At 44.9% G+C, this 13,675-nt stretch overlaps 1 protein-coding gene across 2 annotated transcripts in view; it reads left to right on the top strand.

Moving 5' to 3' along the window:
• The window catches only part of LOC126272576 (follistatin), a 749,028-nt gene that overhangs the window by 581,667 nt on the left and 153,686 nt on the right, over nt 1–13,675 (top strand). For both annotated transcript variants that reach the window (XM_049975500.1, XM_049975499.1), the window contains exon 3: nt 5,137–5,358. In XM_049975500.1, the coding sequence (XP_049831457.1) occupies nt 5,137–5,358 (222 nt within the window). The remainder of the gene's footprint in view (nt 1–5,136; nt 5,359–13,675) is intronic.

Raw genomic sequence — 13,675 nt, 5'->3', positions numbered from 1 at the left:
CGCTTAAGCACATAATATGAGCAGCCGTTTTAGATTGTTTGCAGCTGATGCGGTCATATACCGTCAAGTAATGTCGTCAGATGATCAAAACGAATTCCAGAATGTTTTAGGCAGGATATACACTCTCCGAAATGTGAGAGATGGCCCTAAAATATAAATCGTGTGAGGTCCTCCACATGACTTCTAAAAAAATTCATGAATTTCTGTTACATGAAAACTCAAACAAATTTAAGTGTTATCAGTAAAATCCTTCACCTTATGTGACAGCATTGTCAGTCTGTAAAATTCTCCGACGGTTCCGGAACATGAACAAATAGATGGATACAGACTTCAAGCGTCTTGGTTGCCAGCAGTAACAGAGCTACGACAGCTCTCGAAAAGCAACCCACAGTGTCGCCCTGGAGACCACAGCGGCCTTGGCCTTGAGTACACCGAGTACTGGCACGCCTCAGCCAGCACTAGCCACAACTGTCGAACGTTTCTCACTAGCCTATTCCACCAGTGGTAGGAAATACAGCAAAACACCAGTCAAGTAATCTGTTTCCACCAATAACAAGAAATAAAGCAAACACCTTCAAAGGACGTCTAAAACCACTGTTCCTCATCCTCAATACCCTATGAGATTGCGAAACTAGCGTCTTCCACTAGTACAACGTTTTTCTCACTCAGCTTGGTATTCAAATGTTCAAATGTGTGTGAAATCTTATGAGACTTAACTGCTAAGGTCATCAGTCCCTAAGCTTACACACTACTCAACCTAAATTATCCTAAGGACAAACACACACATCCATGCCCGAGGCAGGACTCGAACCTCCGCCGGGACCAGCCGCACAGTCCATGACTGAAGCGCCTCAGACTGCTCGGCTGTTCCAGCGCCGCTTCAGCTTGGTCCTCCAGCGTTAATTACATGGGTGTCACTTTAGACTCCCAACTATACTTCAGCAAACACATCTAGGGCAACCGGCGAAGGTGATTACAAATGGCGCATGGCCTCACTCCCTTCTTCACTCGCCTTGATATACGTCAACACACTAAGATACGGTTACACCACGCAACTATTCTACCTGCCCTCCTCCAAGGCAGCACTGCCTGGTAAATTGCATCAGACACGCAACTCAACAACTAATAAATGGGTTATTCGTTGAATCCTCCACCCTCTCCACCACCCCGCCCCATCTCCCCAGCCCATTGGGAACGAATTCGAGACATGCACAACGCTACGCAAATGGACACGATCAGGAAGCCATCCGGAAGAAAGAGTCAGCCTCTTTAGGAAATTCGACAAGCTACGAGACACTTCGACGCAGCACCGGGAATTGGCGACCACGCACCCACAGCCAACACACTGGTTCAAAGTCCCTCTCTGCCTCATCGCCAACTTGGGGTATACGTTGATGCCAAGCTGTTTCAGACTAGGCCTAAGCTGACGCAGAATCCATGAAAGTCGGCTACGGGCCCTTGAGGCCAGCAAAGCCTGTCCCTTCAAGCGAATGAGTAAACAAATGAATGAACGATGAAAACCTACCTACCCCGTTTCAGTTGCAACAGATGATCCTGCTTTAACACTAGAAAAACAACTCATTCAGCAGTAAGCAAAATAATCTGAGGTAAGCGAGTTGGAGTGGCAATCATTAAAACAAAGGCGATATGTTTTCAGTACATTGCAATCATTACCTTTCTTCGTAATACGCTAAAAATTTTTGTTGATTATCATCTACATGCGAAGAAATGACTACCGTAATAAAATAAGATGGTTCAAATGGCTCTGAGCACTATGGGACTTAACAGCTATGGTCATCAGTCCCCTAGATCTTAGAACTATTTAAACCTAACTAACCTAAGGACATCACACAACACCCAGTCATAACGAGATAATAAAATAAGAGAAATCAGAGCTATCAAGGAGAGATTTACATGTTTATTTTAAGAGTGAACGGTAGGAAAAACAAAGGTTGCTCAAAAATATGGAAGGACCGCGAGAAATTGATGCTCGGACATAGATACAAATACTAGTTAAGCCTGAAGATTGTGCTGTTGTGTTTGGCACATGTGAAACGTCCTCAATACGCTAAAAAGTTTCATTCGTGGTCTGAACAGTGTTGTGTGTAGCTGTGAGTGCACTGAGTCGCAGCTAAGTAAATTAGAATGTTGACAGCCAATTGTTGGTGCTCGTATGGTGGGTGTTTCCGTAGCTAAGGAAGGAAGTGATTGGTGTGTCAAGAGACACCATATCGAAGATTTATACCACATACAGGGAAAGCAGAAAACGCCATCCACTTAGCCACAACGCGGTCGCAATTGTGTGTTGAGTGATCGTGACAGACGGTTATTGAAGAGGATTGGGACGAAAAACAAGGGGAGGGCAGTTGCAAAAGACACAGCAGAACTGAATATCACACTCACTAATCCTTTCAGTACCAAAACAAGACGAAGGATGCTCCATAACTAGAGAGTTACGAGGCGAACTACAATTCCGAAACCACACATGCGTGATGAAAATGCACGTAACAGGGAAACGTGGTGCTCAAGCCGTAAAACCTGGACCGTGGCGCAACGGAAGAATGTCATTTGGTCGTATCAGTCCTGTTGCTACTGTTTTCAACTTCTCGCCGAATTTACATCCCAAGAGTGGAAAAGGGGGAAGGGGTTTGATTATGATTTGGACAGCCATATCGTAGTATTCCGCGGGCCCCACTGTTACTCTGCAAGGTCGTATTACTGCAGAGGTTTAAGTGACAATTTTGGCTGAACAGGTCCACCTCATGGTACAGTACTTGTTTCCCAATAATGATGTTGTGTTCCAAGACGACAAAGCAGTTGAAACTTCCTGGCAGATTAAAACTGTATGCTGGACCGAGACTCGAACTCGGACCTTTGCCTTTCGCGGGCAAGTGCTCTACCAACTGAGCTACCCAGACACGACTCAAGCCCCGTCCTCACAGCTTCACTTCTCTCAGTAGCTCGTCTCCTACCTTCCAAACTTTACAGAAGCTCTCCTGCGAACCTAGCAGAACTAGCACTCCTGAAAGAAAGGATATTGCTGAGACATGGCTTAGCCACAGCCTGGGTGATGTTTCCAGTTTTAGCTCAGATGGTAGAGCACTTGCCCGCGAAAGGCAAAGGTCCCGAGTTCGAGTCTCGGTCCGACACTCAGTTTTAATGTGCCAGGAGGTTTCATATCAGCGCACACTCCGCTGCAGAGTGAAAATCTCATTCTGGAAACATCCCCCAGGCTATGGCTATGCCATGTCTCCCGCAATATCCTTTCCTTCAGGAGTGCTAGTTCTGCAAGGTTTGCAGGAGAGCTTCTGTAAAGTTTGGAAGGTAGGAGACGAGGTACTGGCAGAAGTAAAGCCGTGAGGACGGAGAGTGAGTCGTGCTTGTGTAGCTCAGATGGTAGAGCACTTGCTCGCGAAAGGCAAAGGTCCCGAGTTCGAGTCTCGGTCCGGCACACGGTTTTAATCTGCCAGGAGGTTTCATAATAGCGCACACTCCACTGCAGAGTGAAAATCTCATTGTGGACAAAGCAGTTGTTCTCACACCTCGCATTGTCCAGGACTGGTTTTGTCTCCACGAGGATGAATTTTCGTATCGTCTCTGGCCAAGAGGGTCACAAGATGTCAGTACTACTGAGCCTTTGCGATCTGCTTTGGAGGCCGGCCGGCGTGGCCGAGTGGTTTTAGGCGCTACAGTCAGGATCCGCGCGACCGCTACGGTCGGAGGTTCGAATCCTATCTCGGGTATGGATGTGTGTGATGTCCTTAGGTTAGTTAGGTTTAAGTAGTTCTAAGTTCTAGGGAACTGATGACCTCAGAAGTTAAGTCGCATAGTGCTCAGAGCCCTGTGAACCATTTGATCTGCTTTGGAGAGACGGGAGCGTATTCGCTATCCATCTCCATCGTCGTTACCGAAACTTGCCACTGTTTTGCAGGAAGAATGTCTAACAATACCACCACTTGCAAAGTAGGTTAGAAATGAGATTAATAATGTTGCTCACGCACCATATGTTCGCTTTATCGGCCAACAACGAAGTTATTGACCGTGGATAGTATCGTCAGAATGGAAATAATGAAGTCACTGTAAAAAAGCCATTAATTTTTACACTTATCTTGAATGGATTCCTACGTAAATTTCCTCGAAGTTGTTATGGCTCATCTTGTTGATTCTAGGGTGATTCCACTTTGACTGCTAGAAGGTCCAGATCTGTATTTTAGCAATATTTGAAGACCTAATAATTGCGTGTATCTGGAAATTCTTAATGACCAAAAAACCCCAGATGAGAACAATGGTATGGTATAAATAATTTTTGACTTGGTGTTCACTAGCCACATTTTTATTAAACATCTTGTAAATTCACATATACTTCTTCTTAATTGTTACATCATAAAGAAAAAATTTTTGTATCAATCTTCATACATTTAATTTCCGCTTTAACCAAACACAAGACTTGACTGTTCTTTTACGAAGCGAAATAGCAACTTAAGTTCCGCAAAGTGAAACAAAGACTGCTCTGTGCCCATTCGCGCCAAAACGGTTGCAAGTAAGTCAAAGATTATGACAGTCTCACAGAAATGAATACACACAAGCACCATATCACTGTAATATATCGATACATCGGAGTACCTATACATTAATATAACTAAATGTGAATATTGTCAAGAAAATATGTCTGTTACTTCGCAGAAAAGTAGTACGATATTACTGGTATCGAGAACTGGGGTTGGAGTGCCGTAATGATCACGTGAATAAAGAACCATTACAAATGGTATACAATTCCCTTGGAAACCATACAGGACCGGTATTTATCCGTTCCGAAACAGCCGCCAGGAAGCTCTTTAGAATGCTAACATTTTTTGCTACAGCTTATTAGATACGTTAATGAGTTCTTGGTGTTTGCATTTTTTTGTCAACCCGTACTCTGAAAGTCGTTCTGTGAACAAATTCTTGTGAACAGGAGAGTATCGTGTAGATGAAAGCGAGCTAACTTTGACACGTGTGGTTCTTCCTGAATCGCTGGCGATTCCACGAGAGAAGCCGCCTCCCGTACGGGAGAAGTGTTTGAGCCGATGGCTCGTGCAACAGGTGGAGGTCGGGAGCGGAGCGGCCGACTGACCGGGCAGCGGTGCGGTGTTGCAGAGTCGTGCGCGGGCGTGCAGTGCGGCGAGGGCCGGCGCTGCGTGCTGCGGCGGGGAGCGCCGCGCTGCGTGTGCGCCGCCGACTGCAAGGCGCGCGCGCGCCTGCGGGGCCCGGTCTGCGGCACCGACGGCCGCTCCTACACCTCCGTGTGCCGCCTGCGCCGGCGCGCCTGTCGCCGCAAGGTGCCCGCGCTCGCCGTCGACTACCCCGGCAAGTGTCAGAGTGAGTACGCGCTCGCCCCTGCGCTCAGGCAACCCAGCCTGCCCCGCCGTCGCCCCGGCAGTGTCACCGCAGCTCCACCGCTGCGACTGAGAACCCCCTCCCGCACCACCGCCACCACCACCGTCTTCTACGTTGTCAAAACAAACGGGCTTGGTGTACGGTAGCGCTAGATAAAGCGTCACGTAACTCTGAGATAATTTCTAACTGTTAATATTCAGCAGCTACAACTGAAAAAGAAATTACACTACTGGCCATTAAAATTGCTACACCAAGAAGAAATACAGATGATAAACCGGTATTAATTGGACAAATATATTATACTAGAACTTACATGTGATTACATTTTTACGCAATATGGGTGCACAAATCCTGAGAAATCAGTACCCAGAACAACCACCTCTGGCCGTACTAACTGCCTCGATACTCCTGGATGGCGTGTACAGGTACAGCTGTCCATGTAGCTTCAACACGATACCACAGTTCATGAAGAGTAGCGACTGGCCTATTGTGACGAGCCAGTTGCTCGGCCACCACTGACCAGAAGTTTTCAATTGGTGAGAGATCTGGAGAATTTGCTGGCCAGGGCAGCAGTCGAACATTTTCTGTATCCACAAAGCCGCGTGCAGGACCTGCAACATGCGGTCGTGCATTATCCTGCTGAAATGTACGGTTCCGCAGGGATCGAAAGAAGGGTACAGCCACGGGTCGTAATACATCTGAAATGCAACGTCCACTGTTCAAAGTACCGTCACTGTCGCAAACAGGTGACCGACACGTGTAACCAATGGCACCCCATACCATCACGCGGGGTGATACGCCAGTAGGGCGATGACGAATACACGCTCCCAATGTGCGTTCACCGCGATGCCGCCAAACACGGATGCGCCCATCATGATGCTGTAAACAGAATCTGGATTCAACCGTAAAAATGACGTTTTGCCATTCGTGCACACAGGCTCGTCGTTGAGTACACCATCGTAGGCGCTCCTGTCTGTTATGCAGCGTCAAGGATAACCGCAGCCATGGTCTGCCAGCTGATAGTCCATGCTGATGCAAACGTCGTCGAACTATTCGTGCAGATGGTTGTTGTCTTGCAAACGTCCCCATCTGTTGACAGGGATCGAGACGTGGCTGCACGATCTGTTACAGCCATGCGGATAAGATACCTGTCATCTCGACTGGTAGTGACACGAGGCCGTTGGGATCCAGCACGGCGTTCCATATTACCCTCCTGAACCCACCGATTCCATATTCCAACAGTCAGTGGATTTCGACTAACGCGAGCTGTAATGTCGCGATACGATGAAACCGCAATCGCGATAGGCTACAATCCGACCTTTATCAAGGTCGGGAACGTTATGGTACGCATTTCTCCTCCTTACGCAAGGCATCACAACAACGTTTCACCAGGCAATGCCGGTCAACTGCTGTTTGTGTATGAGAAATCGATTGGAAACTTTCCTCGTATCAGCACGTTGTAGGTGTCACCACCGGCGCCAACCTTGTGTGAATGCACTGAAAAGCTAATCATTTGCATATGACAGCATCTTCGTCCTGTGAGTTAAATTTCGCGTCTGTAGCACGTCATCTTCGTGGAGTAGCAATTTTAATAGCTAGTAGTGTACCTTCGATTATAGAGAGCGAACTCCTCACGTGCATCGACTTCCAGCAGATGCCCATAGATAAGACTCCAGCTTGAAAATGCTGTAGAAGGAGATCCGCCAGCCAAAATGAAGTCAAATTTGAACAGAATATTACTGACGCAGGGGGAAACGTCAACTGCTGGTAAGGCGCTTGCGCAAGAACGGTGATTGTAAGCCAGTTGGCGTGGAGAAGTTCCGGACACTCAAGAATATGTAAAAAGACATTCGTCCGATCTCTGGTAACAATCTGGACAAAGTGACTACAAAAATCGAAAAGAAAAGTTCTTTTGAAGGGCATTGTGGCAGAAGGAGGAAAGGAGAGGCCACAACATTGCAGGAGGGTTCCAGCGGTGGTGTGCATTGCTCGAATCCTATGAAGCGCCTTGCATTGCCATGTTCAGCAATTGCTTCCCGTTGAGCTGCCAGCGAGACTAACGATCGCTCTGGAATTTCTTGCTCACGTGGAAGTGGACAATGAATGGGTATGGAACGATCTGTGGACAGGCCGAGCCCATTTCCATCTCTACGGGCATGTCAATATGCAGAGCTGCTGAATATGGGCAACGGAAAATCGGCACGCACGTCGACCGGTGCCAGTTTATTTCGCAACGGTGACCGTGTTGTGCGGTTTGACGGCATCGTTTATCGCAGGGGCGTATGTTTTCGAGGAGATGAGTCCTTTAATATCGTTGGTAAACGCTACGAGTGTCTTTTGCGCATCAACGCCATTCCGACCCTTCAAGAGCGGGGATGTCTGTGCAGGATCATTTTTAGGCAAGATGGCTCTCCGCCTCACAATGCACAGCCAATGAAGCGGCTGCTGCAGAGGCATTCTGGCATGTCGCAAATTCTAGAATTACAAACCGTCATTTCGTTACGTCGCGTTCAGTGCTCCAACTACGAACACAAATCAATAGACGTACACAATGAGACACCCGAGACTCTCTCTGTTGCGGAACGTGCAGTGTCTCGATTTCAGTTTGTGGCATATTGAGCATGTCTTGCTCCTGTCTCACGGCAGACAGAAACCCATGTCATTTTCGTTTCTTTTGCGGTTTTTGGCCACAGAACAATTAAAAACTGATGTCATTTTGCTTTTTGTATAATTTAAGCTCTAGAACATTTAAAAATCCACGTCATTTTGCTTTCTGTGCGGTTTTTGCGCCTCAGGACAATTAAAAACAGATGTCATTTAGTTTTTTATGCGACTTTTGGCATCATGACGATTCGATATTTCTCATCCGATGTGATACCACCTAGCCGTGGTGCATGGGCTCACCTAACTAGCAGTGCCACAACTATTGTCTACCGAACTTGTGCGCATTAAACAGTACACATCCACATTAAACAATACGGATGGTGCAATGTGCAGCTCAGACCATAGCTGTCGTACTGCGATCCATCTGTCATTTACAGCCGACCCCATTTACTTCAGGACGGTTACAATGCTATCTATTGGTAAAATTTTCTTTACATTTTTTTCTTTTCTTTTGTTTCATGACGTTTTCCCCTGCGACGACATTATGCTGTTCGAATTTGACGTCATTCTGAGCAGCGATTCTCTTTATACAGCGTTTAGAATCAGGAACTTTAATTATGGACACCCTGTATATACAAATGCTGTACTCTCAGATGATCAGCAGAATGATACAATGAGAAGACGGTCTGGAAAATCTGTTTGATTCTGTCTTTGTGTTGTTCCATACATCATTTTCTGCGTGATATATGCTGTGAAGCTAATACGGAAAAATACCAAAATGTGTCGGAAATAAGTGTAACCCACTATTGTCGGAGAGGAACAGAAACAAAAGGTCATAGAAAAGTTGATTTTTGCACATGATGTCAAAGAAAAGTATTCCATATTTTGTGAGGTGGTAGTAGGGTCCGAAACAATTAAGAAAAAAAGAGAATCCAACAGACGTGGGCTCTAAAATGAATACTTTAATAGCTATGAAACACATTTCTTTTGCTCTGCAAGCTCTTTGCTATTACGAGCGATCAACAGAATGCAGTAAACAAATGAGAACACGCAATTCTGTTACTGTGAAACAACGGAGCTTCTAACGTCATCTGCTTGCCATTCCACACTACCTACACTGTGAGCCACCGCTGAAAATGTTCATATGTGTGTGAGATCTTATGGGACTTAACTGCTAAGGTCATCAGTCCCTAAGCTTACACACTACATAACATAAATTATCCTAAGGACAAACATACACACTCATGCCTGAAGGAGGACTCGAACCTCAGCAGGGACCAGCCGCACAGTCCATGACTGCAGCGCCTATGACCGCTCGGCTAATTCCGCGCGGCGAGCCGCCGCTGAAGGAGGTGCTCAGTACTGTCTGCCGTTTCCCACGTGAAATAACAGGCTTCTACTATGCTGGTATGCTCAAAGATAAAACTACAACGTAAGCATGTTTCAAACTAATTAGAACACACACTGGTTCCTTTAGAACTAATGTAAGCACTGCACATTTGCAGAACTATGAACGCGGTTTGCAGTAACAACACTAACAGATGTTTGCTGCTTGTTGTATCCACGGTCAATAACAGACGAATATGTTCTCATTTGTTTACTGTTTTGCGTAGGTTGTTCTTAACAGCAAAGACCTTCCAGTGGAAGAGATGTGTTTCATAGTAGCGAAGATGAACAACTGCTCATAACTCTTAAGGGATGCATTGTAAAGCCACGTTTCCGAACATTTTTCTCTTGTTTTGATCCTTACTACTATCTCTCAAAGAATGAAATACTTTTTTAACACTCTTTATAAATTGTAAGTGGCATGTGGTTCCCTTTAAAATTGTTTACACGGGTAAAATACAGAAACATCGCCTCACAGATCAACTACAATACGATCTATCGCACTCAGACAGTTAAATATGCAACGAAGTTAATGATATTAATAGTCAAGATATCGCCAGGCTGAACCGTCTCCCTCCTGAATCAATTGATCATTTGCATATTATATGTATGAAACTTTAGCAAAAGTCTACCTATGTACTAATAGACACCAAGATTACGTTTCACAAAATAATTGACCCTTCGCATTTTTTTCTTTGTGTACAAAGTGCTCCCATCAAGATTTGAAGTTGTAATTTAAAACTCATACTCACCTGTTCACAATTAATTACCTGCCTTACTGTCATCCATACTCGTAGTTTCTAATGTGAAAATATTCAAAATTTAGAAGAAAGCCTCAAAAAATAGCTGTGTAGTGCCTATTGCAAACGATTGAACCAGTTGCTTTACAATTCTAGCACAAAAAATAGTTAATTCATCGTACTTTCTATCCAGCAATAAAATTTTCAATCGCAACAAAAAGTCATGGCCTGGTGCTTTGGAAATTTTACAAACCATTCTACAAGCTTGTATCAAGATTCCTTATCGTCATAAGTTTCCGCTAGTGTTGTTTGGCGTACGGTATACAAGGAAAATTTGAGTGAAACAAGCTTTATTACACACGTAAACAAATACAGTGATGTGCACGTAATACTGTGCGCAGTTACGCAATGTATCCAAAATTTATGTGAACCTATATTCAACGTCCAGGTATGTGCCTGCATTTATACGCTAAGCATGTGCCGCGTCGATTCCGGAAACCGTGTCGCTTATAAAACCAAACACGAACTTTCTTGCTTTCCGAACAACTGCACATTGACCACATAAAATATTTCGGCTGATAGTAGGTCGTGGAACGGCAGGACGTGCTAAATAACCCTTCGGAATTTCTCCGTACGTTCTCTGTCTCTCTGGTCTGGTTCACGCTTCCTGGGCTGTTAGCCAATAATAATTCCCTAAATAAGTACATCCCACAACCGAATACTAATACACAGTAGATATCGTGCTAATACTACACAGCAGATATCGTGCTAATACCATGTAACACCGCCTCCGGCCTTGTAATGAAGTCAGATTTCTTCAGTTATGCCCACATGTAGGTAGAGTGCGCACGATATGACTCGGCCTGTACCCAAACAAAAGGTGCGGCAGAGAAAGAGACAAAGCAGTGCTGAGGGGAGCTCTGTCGTGTACGACCACGACGCGCTAGGGAAGGTGCAGGTCGGCAGCTTACGCCAGTGAAAAACCGTATTTCTCGCGTAGCTTGTAAGCTGCGCCTATGCTGCCTGCAGACTACTGTATTCGTATGTTATGTGAGTAAGGCCAATAATTTGACAAAAATGGACATTCAAATTCAATAGTTTCTCATTAGAGTCCGAAATAGTTGCATAAATAAAAATCAACGAAAGATCGGCCACATTCCGCCAGAATAAAATTTCATAAAACAAAAAAATAAATGAAAAATGTAGTGTTGCAGGCAATATAAAATAAAGAGCATGCGTCACTGGGAAATATTGTGTCTGTGAATCTCGTTGTTGTCCGTCTTTCACTTTAAACAGCAGTTGTTTGTGTTTGGTCATTGTACAGTACGACAATGTCGTCATTGTGAGAACAACAAATCGGTTATACAAGTTATATCAATTTGCGCGTCGCCTAACCATGGAAAAGTGTTGAACAGTCGTGGGATCTTGAAATCGAGGTCAAGTTTGAGTGTAACAGATTTTTAATTTGCTCTTTACGATGCACACAGTTCACATGGAACTGAGAGAGAACAAAGTTCTGTAAATTCTCAATGGAAATTACACAAAGTAGCACTGGCTCTGTGCGGAGTACTAAACTGCGTGGAAGACTGTGTGGAGAAATTGCAGCAAGATTTCCTCATTTGCGCAGTTCACGAATTCATAGTTAACGAAACAAAAGAGATCAAAAAATATAATCAAATATGCAACACAAGTTGCAGGGTAGTACAGGTAAGCTGTGAGTTCCTCAGAATACTGATCGCCCTACTGCAATTGCAACACTTACACACAGCTAGGGTGCTCCCCGGCACCAGACGGATTCCAGGAGATGAATATCCCATAGACGTCCTATTGACTCTCAACATTTAAAAAACTCCACAGGTAGGGGACGACTCAGAGCTGTTGCCAAAAGTGAAGAACCAGCATATTACGTATTTAACGACGAAACTGGAGAACGCAGCAGAAACTTCCCACTCATGGCATACGGAAAGCACCTTAAGAAACAAGACGTAATCACGTACGCTATTGTATAGTTTCTGTGCCACATACGCACAGAAATGCGATGTATACCTGTCCACGTGTAATGTATAAGAATGGAATGAGGTGTGAAGCTTAAAATAGGTGTTTGAAAGTGACCCACAGTTAAAATTGGGAATTGCACAGATAATAAAAAGGGTGCAGCCTACTTGAACCAAAAAATACGGCGTACTTGGACCATGTTTTCATTCTCAAAACAAGGGATTGGTACTGCTCTATACCAACGTCTCACGGGTTGATTAACCTCTTCGAACCAAGCACAATGGAAGGGGTTACTAATTTGATGGGAAGGCGAACGGTCGACTTTCGTTTACTGGGGGAATTCTAGGAAAGTGGAGCTCAGCAATAAAGGAGACAGTGTATAGAACAGTAGTACGACCCGTTATTGTGTACTGCTTGAGTGTTTGGGATCAAGATATAGGAGCAATTCACAGGCAGGCTGCTAGATTTGTTGCTTTTAGGTTCGACCAACAAGCTTCATAAATTCAAATCGGATTCCTTGGAGGGAAGCCGACGCTCTTTACGCGAAACAGTATTAAGAAAATTGAGAGAACTGGCATTAGAAGCTGAATGCAGAATGATTCCACTGCTGCCAACGCACATTTCACATACGGGTCACGAATATAAGAGAAGAGACATTCAGGCTCGTACGGAAGCACATAGGCAGTCGTTTTTCCCTCGCTCTAATTGTGACTGTAATAGTACAAGTTATCCTCCACCATGCATCGTACGATGGCTCGTGGTGTATGTTTGTAGACGTGGATATACAGGATGATTCAAAAGTGTCTAATGTGTAGATCAAAATAAGAGTAAAATATTAAGTAAATTTTTGTCAAAAAACACTTTATTTCCGAGTTACGACGTGCAATATTACTTGTGGTAGGCATTACACAATGGGCCAGTACAGACTTTTGGCCGCGTGGTTCTAGGCGCTGCAGTCTGGAGCCGAGCGACCCCTACGGTCACAGGTTCGAATCTTGCCTCGGGCATGGAAGTGTGTGATGTCCTTAGGTTAGTTAGGTTTAAGTAGTTGTAAGTCTAGGGGACTGATGACCAGAGATGTTAAGTCCCATAGTGCTTAGAGCTACTTGAACCGAGTTACGATGCACAATATTATTTGCGGTAGGCATTACATCATGGGCCAGCACAGACTTTTGGCTTATTGTGTTCGCCTGCATACCGACTGAGGTTGCTTTGTCGACGGACTCACGGCACGTCTCATTGGGGAGGCAAGACAGTATCCCATTGCTGTTTATCCCGGCAAGTGGACAGCTCGTGCAAGACCAGTTCCTTAGTCGGCCAGATCTCCGGATCGCTACTTTTGGTGCTGTCTCGTAGTAGTGTAGTACAACTACAGCAGCGAATTGAAAATGGCTGTGTCGGTGTGCAGAATCAGATAAACGGGGCCTCCAAAATTCCGAGAGCTGTAAGAAGTAGAGCAAGCCATTGTTTTCATCTACGTGGACATCGTTTGAATCATGACCTTGGGTAAACGTACAGTACGTAGCTGATTTGAATTTCGGGTTCCTTCGCGTTGTTGCTATCTGAGAATTAAT

Source organism: Schistocerca gregaria, chromosome 5 (genome assembly GCF_023897955.1).
Source record: "Schistocerca gregaria isolate iqSchGreg1 chromosome 5, iqSchGreg1.2, whole genome shotgun sequence".
Taxonomy (NCBI): Eukaryota; Metazoa; Arthropoda; class Insecta; order Orthoptera; family Acrididae; genus Schistocerca; species Schistocerca gregaria.
The sequence above is the reverse complement of the archived record's forward strand: the minus strand, read 5'-3'. Positions and strand labels throughout refer to the sequence as shown.